The sequence below is a fragment of the Sinocyclocheilus grahami genome, unplaced genomic scaffold (genome assembly GCF_001515645.1).
Source record: "Sinocyclocheilus grahami isolate Dianchi unplaced genomic scaffold, SAMN03320097.WGS_v1.1 scaffold1656.1, whole genome shotgun sequence".
NCBI classification, from domain to species: domain Eukaryota; kingdom Metazoa; phylum Chordata; class Actinopteri; order Cypriniformes; family Cyprinidae; genus Sinocyclocheilus; species Sinocyclocheilus grahami.
Genome location: NW_015506835.1, coordinates 270998 through 288276, shown reverse-complemented (window position 1 = coordinate 288276; position 17279 = coordinate 270998). Strand labels below are relative to the sequence as shown.

At 39.9% G+C, this 17279-nt stretch overlaps 1 protein-coding gene across 1 annotated transcript in view; it reads left to right on the top strand.

Moving 5' to 3' along the window:
* LOC107571824 (mitogen-activated protein kinase kinase kinase kinase 4-like) overlaps positions 1-17279 on the top strand; it is a 71551-nt gene that overhangs the window by 9048 nt on the left and 45224 nt on the right. Inside the window, exons 3-12 of the mRNA XM_016258206.1 lie at positions 7240-7296; positions 8498-8806; positions 10168-10258; positions 11586-11716; positions 11786-11840; positions 11922-12000; positions 13100-13275; positions 13414-13486; positions 15262-15448; positions 16590-16703. Coding sequence (XP_016113692.1) covers positions 7240-7296; positions 8498-8806; positions 10168-10258; positions 11586-11716; positions 11786-11840; positions 11922-12000; positions 13100-13275; positions 13414-13486; positions 15262-15448; positions 16590-16703 — 1272 coding nt within the window. The remainder of the gene's footprint in view (positions 1-7239; positions 7297-8497; positions 8807-10167; positions 10259-11585; positions 11717-11785; positions 11841-11921; positions 12001-13099; positions 13276-13413; positions 13487-15261; positions 15449-16589; positions 16704-17279) is intronic.

The following is a 17279-nucleotide window of genomic DNA, read 5'->3' as shown; positions in this document are numbered from 1 at the left end:
ATTTGACCGTTTAAGCACAAGGAGCGAAAGTTTAGTCAGTAATACGAGCAGGTGTATCAGGTAGAAACCTTTTTAATGCAAGCATCAGAATGAATTCTGCCCCGCAGCGTAATGTCCATGAACAGTATAAACCATTTGTTTTAAAACCTGCTTAAAATGCCTTGAAATGATAAGCTTAGACTACATCGTGACGCGCTTCAATCAACGACTGATATATTTCTACCGGATTATCTCCCAACCCTTAAATGAATATAGTTTGTTCAAACACAAAAACAATATAAATCCAGTTAATAATCAAACTAACCTAACATCTGTGTGGACGATGACACTGTTTTTATTTGCTCCATGTGCCCGGTTCACTTGCTGTTCCAGACACTTCCACTCCATCATCAGCTTTAGTAAAATAACCTGATAGCTCTCATGTTTTTTATGTTTTGTATTTGAAGTTTTTCATTTTTTGAGCCCCTCTCTCTTTTAGAATTGCTGACATTTTTACTTATTGAATGTTGTTCTTTGCACGACCATTTCCAGATTACTCCAGAACAAAGTGAAGAGAGGTGAATGCAGACATACTGGGCAGCGATCACCTGATAGATACGTGCACATATCGTTCAAAAGTCAGATATAGAATAAATGCATTTGATTGGTAAACCAAATTCAGACTTTACGTTTCAATCTCAAATGGTAATGCATGGAATTTACGGAAAAGCTCTAAATAACAGCGCTAATAAGTGGGGGGCGTGGTGGCTTATAGTGGCTGATAGTCACTGATTACACGATTAAAATCTTGTCGTGTCGTGGACAAGAAACATGTCAGACTACACGTTGCTTCCCGACCATTCATCGTGTGCCGTCTTTAACGACGCGCGTGATGTCATCGAGAAGGACTGACTTCCGAAAACAAGAGTGTAAACATTGCTGAAGTGCTTCCGCTATAGTTCGCCAGCATTTTACTTTCTTTGTTCTGTCGTGGTAGTCCCCTGATGACACATCATACAGGCAGGAGTACTGCTGCCACAGCTCCACGAACCTTTCCTCCTCATAATTCCACCTAGCAGCACCATCATCTCTCTGTCGTTTTGCCATGTTTGAAACCTGTGTATGAAAGAGCTTCTGTGCTGCTATTGGTCAACGTCACCAATGTGACAGATCTCGTCGTGAACGACGGAAAAAAAATTAAACATGCTAGTCTTTCTGTCGTGAAGCATCGCAGACGCGGAATCGGTTGTCGTCCACTATGACACACTACACGAGCTGAAACGATGGAATCTTACGTCCGTGTCATTTACGAATCCCCACGACACCCTACGTCAAGCAAACCGTGGCAAAATCGAACCGGGCATTAGGTGACTCTTGTGAGAGGAGAAGGATCCGTGGCTGTTTACCACAAACACAACATTTATCCATTAGTTTAATTTCAAATCCAAACATTGTCACTGAAAATGCTTTTTCAGCATTGCAATTCTTTTTTACACAATACAGTAATACAATCTTTCACAGGTGTGTTTAAACACAATAAATATAAGCAACACATAAGTCAATGCTTTTTACTGTTGCATTTACTTCTAGATTTATATAAGTTTCTCAAGCAAGTGGCAAAACATTTAAACTACTTTTCTTACGTTATCACAAACTTACCATTGACAGAAATAGTCAGCTCTACTGCCTTTCCTTTGCATTGAAATCTTTATTACAAGCAATCCTGTGGCTCATAAAGATCTTTGTTTTCCCACCTCCACGAGTGCCATCTATTATTGCCTTCATCTAAAAGTGCTCTTTCCCTTTAAACCTAGCCAAAAAGCCATATGTGTTGACTGTAAAACACAGTAGACTTTAATAATATGCTACATTATTACTACATTTTCGTGTCAATCCATGTTCATGTTTACTGCAAAAATGCTTTGTTACTTTAATTCAGCGCTTTGGAGCGCAGCAATAGACTCCGTGCGGAAACGATCTCTGCACTGCTGCAGATGCACCGCTCCTGGAACGCACTGCCGGACCGCAACCGTGTGCATTGTTTGTGAAATTACGTCTCACACAAGGTTTTCTAATTACTTTATAAGTTATTTAATGAAGAAATATGAAGGTGAGTACCTCATCTTCAGCATTATAATTATTTTACCCACACCGGACAGAGACTGAGACGGTGCCGCTGCATGTCGTGTCAAACCTCACGGCAGACGCGTCATCAGCTTGAGATCAGTTTTTTGAGATCGGCCTTTTTAAAGACCGCCGATCAATCATCCCAAAGCGATTATCGGCCGATAGTGATCGGTAGCCGATCAGTCGGAGCACCCCTAGTACTTACATTTAAATGAATCATTTGATACAATGCACTTATTGTGTACATACATGTTTTTACACTGTACTTATATTTTAAAAATACCTGCATGTAATTAATTTCTGTAATTACATTTATAATTACACTGATGACCCATCTTCTTACACCTTAACCCACCCTTAAACCTACCCAAACCACCAAACCTGTCCCTAACCTTACCCATATCCACATCAATAGCAGCAAACGTGTTTTGCAATACAATATGACCACAATAAGTACATTGTACTTATTTTTTGATGTAAGTACATAGTAGTTAAGGCCACTTAATATAAAGTGTGACCGAAAGTTCGCTTTGACGCGTTTGGTTTTTAAGCAGCTCGTTCACGTCTTTGTACAGATATCAGAAGGATCCCAGCATAAGGAACAAGTGGATAGTTTATTTTTAATGGCGTCCCGGATCTGAGCATTTTGTTTTGTAATTGAGGCACAGTGTCATGTAGAGTCACAAAGAATCATTTGTTGAAAGATGAAGCAGTAGATCTGACTGCAGCTGCATCACAAACCGTAAGTAAATGATTTCATAATGCTTCGTCTGGAAATGACCGTTTTATTTTGATTATGTTGTCAAAGCACTGTTTCCTATGCAGTGATGTTAGCCAATTACAACAGCGGCTGATTACCGACGAGCCTTAAAAGACACGCCCCTAAAGACAGGGAATATGGGTTGAAAATAATAATTTTTTCCACATATTTATTTATTTATTTTTTGTGCATAAAACTTTATTAACATTATAAGTAAACCTCAAGGAACATATTAAAATAATTAAAAATCCATGCCATGACCCCTTTCAAATTTGCTTCAGCACCATCCATTTGTTTTTGATATTTGTTTTAATCCACCTCAATATGTATATCCACTGCAGGCAGCATTTAGTCAAAAAAATTAACCATCTTCTGGTTTTAGGATGACAACACACTGTTTTTATTTCTTCCTTCAGTCAATTCAGTCACTGGTAAAACACAATAAAACAGTCCTTTGCTTCTGAGATCTAATGTGCATCAATTTCCACAGCTTTTCAACAATCTTTTAAAGGATTTTTCAGAGAACTGCTTTGTCTGAAGTATAATCCCCTTGTCACTGTTTTTAGACAGCACTTCCTGTTTATGTCCCAGTCGTTTGCTACAATGTGGCGCTTCGCAGGCATCCTGGCGAACACGAGGAAATCCCCTCCGACAGAAATACCATCTGAAACCTGCCAGATTCACAACTCATTCGCTCTTCCACTGTGCATGATGAGCCCCGGGAAACAGCACTCATGATGAGGAGACAGGCTGTTGAGCTGCATGTACTCGCTCCAGAGCGCTCTTCTTGGAGCTCCTCTTGAAAGCATGGCGTTTGGTGGGATGATGTCATTGTGCGCTCATGTAAACGCGTGTTAAAGAGGCCGTTCCCTCTCTTGATGTTTGCTGAAGTGTGTGTGTCTGAGCCGTGATTTACAAACACGCGCTCATCCAGTCAATAGCATCATGGTTGGCTTTCAGTCGTCCTGTGCTGACCCATTTCCAGCGAAACGCATTACAGCATGAAGAACGAGTGCAGTCTGATCATCAGCGTCTTAAAGCCATAGTTCACCCAAAAATGTTGATTCAGGCATTATTAATGCTCCTCCAAACCTGTAGGACTTACTTTCTTCTGCTTGATATAAAAGAAGATTTTTTTTGTCCATACAATAGACATCAGTGGTCACCAAAATGGATTAATTCTTCAAAATATCTTTTGTGTTCAGCAGAAGAAAGAAGGTCATACAGGTTTGAAACAATGTGAGCGTGAATTAACCATGACGTTTTTGAATGAACAGTCTCTTTAAGTGGAAAGCCTCATATAACACTGCTAAAAAAACACTTAAATCAATGAATCTCAATGAATGAAATATCTTTACTTATATACATTGTGTAATTCATTGAGAACAAAATGATGTGAAAATGGTCAATGCAAACCAAAGTCATCAACCTACTGAAGGCCAGATTTAAAATCACACAAAAATCAAAGCAAAAACTGAGTCAGTAGTGTTTTTGGCCTCCACATGACTGTAAACATCTATGCATGCTCCTGGTGAGATGATGCATGTCTTGGAGGATCTCCTGCCAGACCTGGATCATCAGTGAGCTCCTGGGCAGTCTGTGGTGCTTCAGATGCTCCGATACGTAACGTCCCAGAGGATCTCCATTGATTTCAGATCTGGGGAACGTGCGGGTCAGTCAGTGGCATCAAAAGCTATGTTTCCATCACCCTGTTTTTATGCGCATATTGAAGTATGACATCAGAAACGAGTGATGGAAGCACCAAATTTAAAACAAAAACCTCTTAAGTCGCAAAAAAGTTTTTACGCTCACTTGAGGTGGTTTTTGACTTGTGCGAAAAGGGGTTAATGCTAATAATGGGAGATGGAAACACATTTGATGGATAAATGCATCACACAATGAATAAATTCAGGCACAATTGTTATTATTTTAGCTGTTGACCAAAACATATTCAAGTTACAGTTATATAATGAATACAGGCTTAAAGTGCACACTCTGAGCTTTAATTATGCTCTTTAATATGTAACTCCCCCCTTTTCAAGGGACCATAAGTAATTGGACAGTTGACTCAAAAGCTGTTTCATGGACAGATGTGGGCTATTCCTTCGTTATTTCTACATCAATTAAGCAGTTAAAAGGTCTGGAGTTGATTCTAAGTGTGCCATTTGCATTTGGAAGCCGTTGCTGTGAACCACATCATGCGGTCAAAGATTTCTCCATACACGTGAAACAGACGATTGTTAGGCTTCAGAGACAAAACAGATCCATCAGAGAGATAGCGGGAACATCAGGAGCGGCCGAATCAACAGTTTGGTACATTCTGAGAAAACAAGAACACACTGGTGAGCTCAGAAACATAAAAAGACCTGGACGTTCACGGAGGACAACAGTGCTAAATGATCGGAGAATCCTCTCCATGGTAAAGAAAAACCCTTTCACAACATCCAGCCCAGAGAAGAACACTCTCCAGGAGGCAGACGAGTCTCTGTCAAAGTCTACGATCACGAGAAGGCTTCACCAGAGCAAACACAGAGGCTTCATCACAAGCTGCAAACAAGGCCAGATTAGACTTTGCCAAAAACATCTAAAAAAGCCAGAGCACTTCTGGAAAGCATTCTTTAGACGGCTGAAATTAAGATCAACCTGCACCAGAACGATGGGAAGAAATGTCTGGAGAAGGCTTGGAACAGCTCATGATCAGAGCACACACATCATCTGTGAAGCATGGAGCAGTGTGATGCATGAGCTGCATGGCTTCAGTGGCTCTGGGTCACTGGTGTTTAGTGATGATGAGACAGAAGACAGAAGCAGACGGATGAACTCTGAAGTGTGTAGAGATATACTCTCTGCCCAGATTCAACCAAACGCAGCAAAGCTGATTGAGAGGCGCTTCATATAGTACGAATGGACAATGACCCAAAACATACAGCAAAAGCAACCCAGGAGTTTTTGAAGTGAGCACAGGTCTCATTACAGGACCTCAGGCCCTCATGACACCCTGCTTTGGTCAGACACATGCACACCAGTGTCCTGCTGGAGCTGTGGCAGTAGACACTTAACATTCAATAACATCATTACATTTAATGCCACTGACACTATTTGATGAAAACAAAACTTAAACTCAATTGAATTGAATAATGACACTATTGTGTTTAGGGCTGCGACAATAAATCGATGCATTGCAAATCGAGAAATCTGAGATTTTCCGAATGCATCGTGATTCTCTGTGGAATGGATTCTGAGCTTAGCTTTGAACAGCAGATGGCGCTGCATGCTTCAGAAACAGTCATACTCTACTTGCTTCCAGTTCCTTGCACACACTTGAACCTAAAATAATAATTCATAAAGTTCATCTGAATTGTTTAAATGTGTAGAATCCACATAAATGACAGCAGAGCTTGTAAATCCGGTCTGTTTTATGTCCAGACAGAAGCTGCACACAGACTGAATGTGAATGAGTCTCTGTAGCTCCACTCTCTGACAGCAGGGGGCGCTGATGGAGCAGCAGAATTACAGCGGTTTACCGTAAACAACACTAGTTTATTAGGTGCTACATGGAGCGAAGGGGAAAACAAAATGCCATTGAATCTTCAGAGGTGCATTCATATAGTTAATTCATTCATATATTCATTTGTATAATTCCCTCAGCACTCTTTAAACCCTCCCAGCTTTTCCACCGTTTTCACACAAATCCAAACTACTCTGCTGCTGTGTGCACCTGTAAAACCCTGCTGTATGCTGGACTGTATTCATTTATCCTCAGTTGTTCGAATCGCGGTAATCCGATACGGATTTAATGATCATTAAAATATGAAACGGTAATACTAAGCGAGGGAAATTTGATCAGGATTTATGGTCAAACCGAGTTTATGTCTGAGTTCATGTCTCTGCGGTAGTTGCATCGCTTGGCTTGTGTTTCTGAGTCCTGCACACACTCGAGCTCATCAGACAGACGCATATATAAGTATAAACTGCAGTGTGGTAAAGCATCACATAGAGAAATTATAGAAATTAACACTTTTATTTAGCAAGGATGCTCTAAATTGATCAAAAGTGATGATAAAGACATTTATAATGTTACAAAAGATTCTATTTCAGATAAATGCTGTTCTTCTGAACTTTGTTCATCAAAGAAACCTGAAACATACTACTGAGCTGTTTTCAACATCATAATATAATTACATAATACAAATCGTTTTGTTGAGCAGCAAATCGGCATATCAGAATGATTTCTGAAGATCATGTGACTGGAGTAATGATGCTGAAAATACAGCTTTGAAGTCACAGCAAAAGCAGAGATTTGCGCATGTGTGTGTGTGTGTGTGTGTGTGTGTGTGTGTGTGTGTGTGTGTGTGTGTGTGTGTGTGAGACAGGGTCGACATGTGAAAACAGGACAGCTGGCAGCCATCAAGGTCATGGACGTGACAGAGGTATGAGCTTCATCTGAACATCACTCACATCACACTCTTAACACTGCTGCATAATAACACTCTTCTCTATCAGTCAGTGCGTCTGGAATCACGATTTCTGCATCCTTTGATTAATTAAGCGTAATCATTTGTGATATTGGTGCACTGGATATTAATGCCTCCATGCCACCATACAAGAAGAAACTAGATGAGGTCAGATAAAGAGTGTACGAGTTGATGTCATCTTGATTCAGGATTGCGTGTGCAATAATTCTGATGAAGATTAGTACTCACCATTGTGATCACTGAGCAAAACAGTGGTATTCATCAGAGTGTGCTGAAGGTGTTCGGAGAGCCTCGGCAGGGTCTGTCGTGAGAGATAACACATTAACTTTCCCTGACCATCACTTCCAGTGCTGCCAACTTAGCAATGCTGCTGCTAGATTTAGCAACTTTTTCAACTTTTTCTTCAAAAAGCACCAAATGTAGCTATTTTTAAAATTGACTTGGCAACTTTTAGCAACTGTGACTCAAATGATAAAAACATATTTTCCCTCTAAATTACACTAAGAAGAGGAAATCAAAGGAGTCTAGCAGTACACATATCACGTGGATTAAGCTGCTAGTTGCAATTGTTCAATAATAATAATAATAACACCTTGTTAGTTTGTACCTGCACTTGTTGATCAGTTAAAAAATATCTATAAAAATGGAAAAGGTACACGGTAATTTTCTATCAGGACATTATCTGTTAAGTTGTAACCTGAAAACACAAAATACAGTGCGCAATTTTAAATCCAAGTACAAAAACTTACAAATCTCAAATTAACGCAGTACATTGTGTCCCGTTTTACAGACCTTTCTTAAAGTGTGGTGTATTAACTAACTACCAATACACTGCTTACAAATATAATTGTTCAGAATGAGTAGTTTCACTAGCTCACCAGAAAACACACAACATTTATTTTTTTAGTTTTACTAACAAATCTAAATGAACACTTCAAATCACATTCACAATCATATTTTTGCTGAGATTCGAGGGATCTGATTGTGTAGTCTGGGCAGTCTTGCATTTCGCGCGGTGACATCACAACGTCATTTAGCAGCTTTTAAGCAACACGTTGTCCTGCCTTTAGCAACGCTCCCTGAAAATGAGTTTGCACCACTGCTCACTGATCTGCTTTAACTGTGCTGTGGCATCTCACACACGTGTCTTCTGCAGGACGAGGAGGATGAAATCAAGCTGGAGATTAACATGCTGAAGACTCACTCCCATCACAGGAACATAGCCACGTACTACGGTGCTTTTGTGAAGAAGAGTCCTGCGGGTCAGGATGACCAGCTGTGGGTGAGTGAGAGAGAGAGAGAGAGAAACACAACAAGACCAGCCTCCAGCTTCTGCTGTGCTCACTTCTGTTATGAGCTGTCTGGTCATCTTAAAGGGACAGTTCACCCGAACCAGTACGCTGACCCTGAGTGTGTGTTTTCTGGACTTGTGCAGAGCTCCAGACTGACACTAAATGATCACATTGTGAGTGCTCTTTTATTGCATGTGAGTTCTGTCACAAACCCAGATGTCTCTGTGAGTTAAACCAGTTTAACGACCAACGCTGACATTCTCAACAACACTGATGCTCAACCATCGTGCCACAATGATCCGCAAATCACCAACTTTACCATGGATTTACTGTAGTAACACTAACTGAAAGCATGGTGTTGTGGCAGAAATGTGGGATTTCGGGGATCAAAGCTAAGGATTTTTTTCTACTGGCCCTGCCACAAAAATAAAATAGTTGCTGTTATCATTGTTTTTGATCTTGTATTCTAATGAATAAGCAGTGTCTTTAGTGACTGTCAAACACGACTGAATGAATTCAAGGTGCACTTTTTAATTATGCAAAATGTTTTGCATTTTGGGTTTGTTCTCACGATATTCTTAGCTCCGTATGACATGGCCTCGAGGACCCTTTGCAAAAATAAAAAAATATACAGACTATTATGTGTGCACCGAGCCATGTGTTGTACTAACATTTAACGGTGTGGTTTCTTGGCTATGCATTAAAGAGACCTAAGGCTTTGAAATATGACACACTGCCCTAACGAAAGCCACATTTTGAACACTTTGTTTACAATTCCAGTCTTTTTTATAGACCCGTGAACTTGGCAAAGTACAATGCACACATTTCGTGTCATGGTTTTTCTGCTGCTGCAGAGGATGAGCTAAATTGGACATTAGGCCTTGATATTAGAGGTACTCCCATAAGGAAAGCCACATTTTGAGCAAGTTGATCTCTATTAATTCATGTGCATCCATGCTCTCATTTGATTCATAGTAAGATGGCAGTGATGCACAAAGGAAATAGGTAACATAAAACCAGAAATTGTAATGCGTAAGCATGCAAAAAATTCCCATGCTTATGTGAATAGTTTCTCAAAGGGCACAAACAAGTTTCTTGTGTGCATGCAAAAGTCACTTAGCGAAAAACAATGTAAAAACTATTTTAAAAAATACCAAATATAAAGCTTAATAGTGCTAAAATGTAAAATAACGTCGGAAATGGAAAATGTGAACCCTGTATTTATGAAATACAGTGGTAATGTTATGATCATTCCTGTTCACAACATGCAGGAAAAGCAGAAAGAGGTGAATGAGCAAAGAAAGCAGGACATGGGCATGATACGTCAGCAAAAAACACTGTTTAATAATGTTTAATTTAGCAGCTAAAATAGGCATTGATTTCACTGTTGAGTTGATGAGGGCATGCACATCATTAAAAGAAAGACAAAGCTTAAAGTATCAAAAGCGCAAAAGTAATGAAATGCAGCTGTTTATTTATTTATTTCTGTCCAGTGTTTGTGTGTGTAAACTGTGGTCTGCTGCTGTTCTCTCAGGGTCTGTTACACCTGCACTCACATCACGTGATTCATCGAGATATTAAAGGACAAAACGTGCTGCTGACGGAGAATGCTGAGATCAAACTGGGTAAGACCTCCATCCATTACCAGCATCTGAGAAATACTAGATATGATCATGAGCGTGTTTCACTGAGAAGCACTGCAAGCGCACCCTTCAAACATGCTATGGTTAGTTGCTTTAGGTTACTTTTTTCTTATTGCTTCTTATTTTATTTTGCTATGGTACTTTTCATTTTTCTATATGCCAGCTTTTTATTTCTTATATGAAAGATGTTGCACAATCGATTTAAAAATAAAAATAGGACCCACTTTATATGAGTCAGTTTTTACTACTTTACACTTACATAAAAATTAAGCATAAGATACATTATAATTATTGTGTACATAGCAGTGTTATTTAAGTATCATTGATTTGCTATCATCATTTTGTTAATATTTTGAATTAGATAAAAAAAAAAAAAAATCTGTTTCCATATAATTTTTAAAGATACAGTCCGAAACTTTTTTTTGGTTAAAAATGACGTAAAATTATGCACGGCTGTAAACATAAAGAAGTTTTCCCGGCTAATAGACTATATCGCATGTGAGGATCCTGCAGGTGGAGGATCGTTTATAGCCTTTTCTCACAGCTGCAATAATTAAACTTATCATTTTGATGGAGGATTGTAATCAAGAAAGGATTATGTGTTTATGAAACACTGAGGATCCTGCAGGTGGAGGATCGTTTATAGCCTTTTCTCACAGCTGCAATAATTAAACTTATCATTTTGATGGAGGATTGTAATCAAGAAAGGATTATGTGTTTATGAAACACGTGACTGAAATTCAATTATATTCCAGTTTTAAATGTGCATCTGGTTTGATGTGATATGAGCTAACCGATCGTTAGATTTAATCACCATTGTAGCGTGATTTATTGTAATGCTTTTTTCCTCAGTTGGTCAGAACAAACGAGGCAGACTTGTTACTTATTGTTCAGATGATATCTGGTGAAAATTCTTATTTGGGTCATATATTCCAAGACGTAGACTAGAATCTGATCGCTAAGTACAGGATCCACACATTCACCTCAAAACATGAGATTCATCCGCGCCGGTGCACAACCCACGTAATGAAGATAATTCCACAAACAGCTGCAATTGCAGGTTTCAAACAGAGATGGCGACAAAGAGGCAAAACTTACAGACTGCAGCTTTAAAGTTTTAGTATATTCATTCTGTTTTTGTCTTTTTTTGTTGTTATTTTAATATTTAAACTACACAAAAATGAGAATCCACTAAAATACATGTTTTTTTTTTAAGCACAGCGCAATATGCATGTACAGAAGAATCGCCCTGTATCATATGCTGGTATATATATGGCAGGAGACACTGTTGATGTATGTGTTTTTCCAGTGGATTTTGGCGTCAGCGCTCAGTTAGACCGAACGATTGGCAGAAGAAACACGTTCATCGGGACGCCGTACTGGATGGCGCCGGAGGTGATCGCGTGCGATGAAAACCCTGACTCCACATATGACTACAGGGTGAGTAGATTACTCTACATCAGTGAGTGAACATGTTTCCATCAGTGACTGTGATAACGCATGTTTCAGAGCGACGTGTGGTCTCTGGGAATCACCGCTTTAGAGATGGCCGAGGGAGCGCCACGTGAGTTTACATACTCAGAAACACTCTATAAAAGTTACATATGATCCAGTGTTTGTGTGTGATTCCTGTATTTCTCTGCAGCCTTGTGTGACATGCATCCCATGAGAGCGCTGTTCCTCATTCCACGAAACCCTCCTCCCAAACTCAAGTCCAAGAAATGGTGAGAGAATGCCGTTTATTACAGCCAGACCTGCCACACAGCCATAGAGTTTATTATGAATAGAGTTTCCTAATGATATAGCATAACATAACATGATGATGTGCGCATACCGCTGTACACCTCTTTAACATTGAAATGCAATTGATGTATACTTCCGGGCGCCCATCTGTGATGTCACAGGCTACGTGGGCCAATTAGAGTGAAGCTGTTTTACACGTGCTTCAGACACCCCATAGTGTTCACTAGAGGACGCAGCTCGAGTTCCCTAGAAGGGGAACCACCGAGACATTCGTTACAATCGCTAGGACACATTTCTCAATTCTAAAGTTATTTTTTCAAAACTCTTCACACAGTTCTCCTAACCATTTTCAACTTTACACAGCAGTTCATTTCACATTCAAAATGCACTAAAATTACCAAAACACTTCATTAATGCCTCAAATCAACTCTAGCAAAAACAACACACTTTATCTCTCATAACACAACAACCTAATAAACACTAACAAGCAAGTTTTCTTTTGTAAAATTCCTGTACAAAACAATAATTATACTCTCTACTGTTTTATAATTCACTGCACTATATGTTAGGTGTTCCACGTTTACATTGCAGTACAAAATTATTCCTAAGTTTTCCCCTTTTGTGTGGATGGTGATGAAAGTGTGAAAGACTAGCACTTGTGAAGACGTTCAGCTACATGCAAGTGCTTCGAAAGTATTTGATTTTTTACATTCAGAATATTTTTTCTATATGATATTACTGTAGAAATGTTGCAGATTTCTGTCTTAGTCATTTTTGTACTGTGCTAGGTTTTGAACTGAGTTTTGAAAACAGCATGCAAACGTGCAAATTGGCTTGTGTAGCACATAAAGGTTTTATGGTGTTTGTTATCAAAGTGAGAAAATAATTCATGTAATTTGACAGATGTGGTCAATGAATGCATTTTGTGCCAAAGCAATGATAAATGACGCTTTACAGTTTAGCCCACAGAGACTGATGCTGTGCTCGGTGTGAGGAGTTTTGAGAAAGTGACGGAAGCATTGAGAAATGTGTCCGAGCGATTGTAAAAAATAACTGACCTGTGTTTCACTGCTCCTGAAGGTCTAAGAAGTTTCAGACGTTTGTAGACAGCTGTCTGGTGAAGAACTACCTCCACCGGCCGTCCACAGAGACGCTCCTGCGCCACTCCTTCATTAAAGACCTTCCCAATGAGCGACAGGTGCGCATCACGCTCAAAGACCACCTGGACAGGACCAGGAAGAGGAGGCGAGAGAAAGGTGATGAACGGATGCTCTGTGGTTTGAGAAGATGAACATTAAAATTACATCCAAACACATCCACTGTTCAGATGGTAGTGTAGTTTGCTCTTGGTTTGGCCTAATTAGCCTCAAACTATTTATGATCACTGTGAACAGAGGGGACGGAATATGAATACAGTGGCAGTGAAGATGAAGAAGATGCCATGAATGAAGATGAAGGTGAACCCAGGTATGTGTTACCACACCAATCTCTATATGAAACCTTAATAGAGGCTTTGAAACATCTTTACTTCCCGTCCTTTCTCAGTTCAGACTGTAGAGTCGGCATAAACAGTAGTAACAGTTCTAGACTAGCTACAAAGAACATAATGACTAAATATGAACATTTATGAATTTGAGTTAGCTGGAGTGATGTACCAGCTACATGGATAAAGCTCGAATAAAACAGGAAGTGTTCCTCACCCTGCTCAGGGCTGTTCGGTCACGTCTTTCTTTGGACTAGGGCTGCAGCAAACTATTATTTTGATAATCGATTAATCTAACGATTATTTGAACGATTAATCAACTAACCGTCAATTATTTTCACAGCTTAATCGTAGACTTTGCGTGATTATTCAGCTTTTGAAATTAGTTAAATACTGAGTTATACATATTCTAACAAATAAATAAAGATAATCACTTCAGCTTTTGAAAATCATATTATGTAATTACAATACGATGGCTTTCATCAGTCCTCCCAAAGCTTGCACAGGTCTATAACACTTTCTGCATCCACATTTCACTCGCTAACATTAGGCGGTTTTCATTTATATGTGGTTAGTGTTAATGATCACGTTATTTTATCATATGCATCTGCTTACATTTGAGATCACTCATTTCTGCGGCTTCATCACCTGTGTTTTTGATCGGCACTTTCTAGACTCATTCAGGAGATGCGTAATAGCGCCCCCTAGCGTATAACAGCGAGAACACAGAAAAATCAGTGTTTGGCAGGGAAAGAGTTAAAATACTTTATAGGGTTATAATAATCAAAACAGTCCTGAGCTAGATCAAGCTTTGATCTCCGCAAACCAAACTATCACTTTAATAAAATAATATTTTTCCCCCAATAAACAATAAACAGATTTTATCATTAGCTAGCTCCACACTGGAGAGCTGATTTATAACAGAAAATCAAGTTGTAATTCTAACTGAAAGCGACACTGACTCTGGTTTTTTATTTTTAATACTGTAAAGCTGCTTGATTTAAGGCTATCTATTGCATAAAGTACTATATAAATAAACGTGATACGACTGGACTTTACTGGAGTACCTAACAAACGTCCACATCGCTGTAATCAGATGCTTTCTTAACTGCTGCTTTCTCAACGTGGTCAGTTTTTGTTGTGTTTATTTCGTTATCGAGAGGAAAGCGTAACATATATTTACATATTTATCCAAATACCACTCCGCAGCTTCAGGTTCGGCTGCGTTTGCTCTAAAGTGTGTGTGTCTTCTCTGAATTACAGTCTTGGTCTACAGCACGCCACTCTGGTCAAACCGCTTTATTGCAGGCTCTTACATGAGATCATATGAGATCAAACGACTACTCGACAACAAAAATATTTCTTGACAATTTTTTAATGTCGACGTTGTTAATAATGTCGACTTGCCGTTTTAGCCCTGCTTTGGACTGATAATAATCAGACCAGGAAAGTGCATTAGGACAATGAATCAGTTTGGATTGCATGTTAAACCTGAGAGGTGAGATCTGAATTAGTGAACCAGTGCATCACTGAGAGTGAAGCTGGCTTATGATCAGCAGGCAGCTCGATGACGTTTGTGCCACAGCGACCGAAAGGTAAATCAGAATAAACCAATGTATTCAAATGAAGCTGAAGATGTTATGTAAGCATGAATGGCCTCGCTCTTGTCTCTGAGTGATGAGCAGATGTCAGCGAGCGTGTCTCCATATGGCAGATGGCTTGAGAACTGACCGTGGCTCTTGTGTTTGTGCTCACACAGCTCTATAGTCAATCTTCCCGGAGAGTCCATGTTGAGACGGGAGTTCCTGCGTCTGCAGCAGGAGACAAACACACAAACACACCTGCTCCAGCAAACACACAGCCAGGACAACTACAAGAGACAGCTGCTGGCCGACAGAAACAAGAGGATCCAGCAGCAGCAGGAGGAGCGCCGCCGCCTCGAAGACGTATGGATACTTACTTCAGACCCTGGAGCACAAAACCAGTCATGAGGGGCAATTTTTCGAAATTGAGATTTATGCATCATCTGAAAGCTGAATAGACAAGCTTTCCGTTGATGTACGGTTTGCTAGGATAGGACAATATTTGGCTGAGATACAACTATTTGAATATCTGGAATCTGAGGGTGCAAAAAAATCTAAATATTGAGAAAATCATCTTTAAAGTTGTTCAAATGAAGTTCTTAGCAATGCATATTACTAATCAAACATTAAGTTTTGATATATTTACAGTAGGACATTTACAAAATATCTTCATGGAACATGATCTTTACTTAATATCCTAATGATTTTTAGCATTAAAAAAAGGATAATTTTGACCCATACAGTGTATTGTTGGCTATTGCTACAAATATATCCCAGCGACTTATCACTGCTTTTGTGCTGCAGGGACACATATATCAAATGAGTGCTAATGTTTCACTGACGCTCTGTGTTTTACTCTGCAGTAGCTTTATCACGTTTAGTGTTTGTTTGCTCTGCAGGTGATGTTTTGTGTGTCGGGTCAGTCGCTACACATGTTTTAGTTGGATGTGTTTCTCGAAAGCTTTTGGTCTGAGAGCTTGTGCTTGAAATTACTTGTGTAGATTAATCAAAACATATGAATCTCTTTACAAAACTATCACTTTCCTTTACAAATTGTTGAAGCAGTGGAGGGAAATCAGCCTAATGGCGTTGAAGCAGCATGCCAGGGTGAATGCAGTTATCTGCTGAAAGTCTAGACATGAGGAGAAGCTTGTTCTCAGTCTGACCGGCTGTGGTGTGTGTGTGTGTGTGTGTGTGTACCTGGTATTTATCACGTTATGGGGACCAAATGTCCCCACAAGGACAGAAATACTAATAAATTTTGACCTTGTGGGGACATTTTTGAGGTCCCCATGAGGAAACAAGCTTATAACTCATACAGAAAGAGTTTTTTTGAGAAAGTAAAAATGCACAAAGTTTCCTGTAAGGGGTAGGTTTAGGGGTAGGTTTGGTGTAGGGCAATAGCACATACAGTTTGTACAGTATAAAAACCATTACGCCTATGGGATGTTCCCATAAAACATGGAAACACAACATGTGTGTGTGTGTGTGTGTGTGTGTGCAGCAGCAGGAACGGCTTCTACACCAGACCGGACTCCAGTGGCCAGAGCTCCAGGAGATGATGTGGCAGGAAGAGACTGACCTTACCGAGAAAACCAGAAGAAACCACAAGAAACAGGTTAGAGTTTGTGACTTCAGTTTAGCCTTGCCGCGATAGACGGTGTTGACGGTGATACCGGTGTTAAGCCGTAACACCGGTTACGTCACTTGTCCACCGCAGCACCGACCCCCACCGTCATTTTGATTTTTTATAGAAATAAAAATCATTTAGTTCAGTAAAAGAACAGACACTACAATTAAAAATTGAACGCGGCTGCTCAATGCAGCATGCCGAACGACAGTCGCATCACAGATCAGATTTCATTTCTTCAGTGAGGAGAGTGAGGCGAGCTGACTGACAAGAAGAGTGAGGTGAGATAGACAAGAAGAGTGAGGTGAGACAGACAAGACGAGTGAGGCGAGACAGACAAGACGAGTGAGGCGAGACAGGCAAGAAGAGTGAGGCGAGACAGGCAAGAAGAGTGAGGCGAGACAGACAAGAAGAGTGAGGCGAGACAGACAAGAAGAGTAAGGTAACGTGAGACAGACAAGAAGAGTGAGGCGAGACAGACAAGAAGAGTGAGGCGAGACAGACAAGAAGAGTAAGGTAACGTGAGACAGACAAGAAGAGTGAGGCGAGACAGACAAGAAGAGT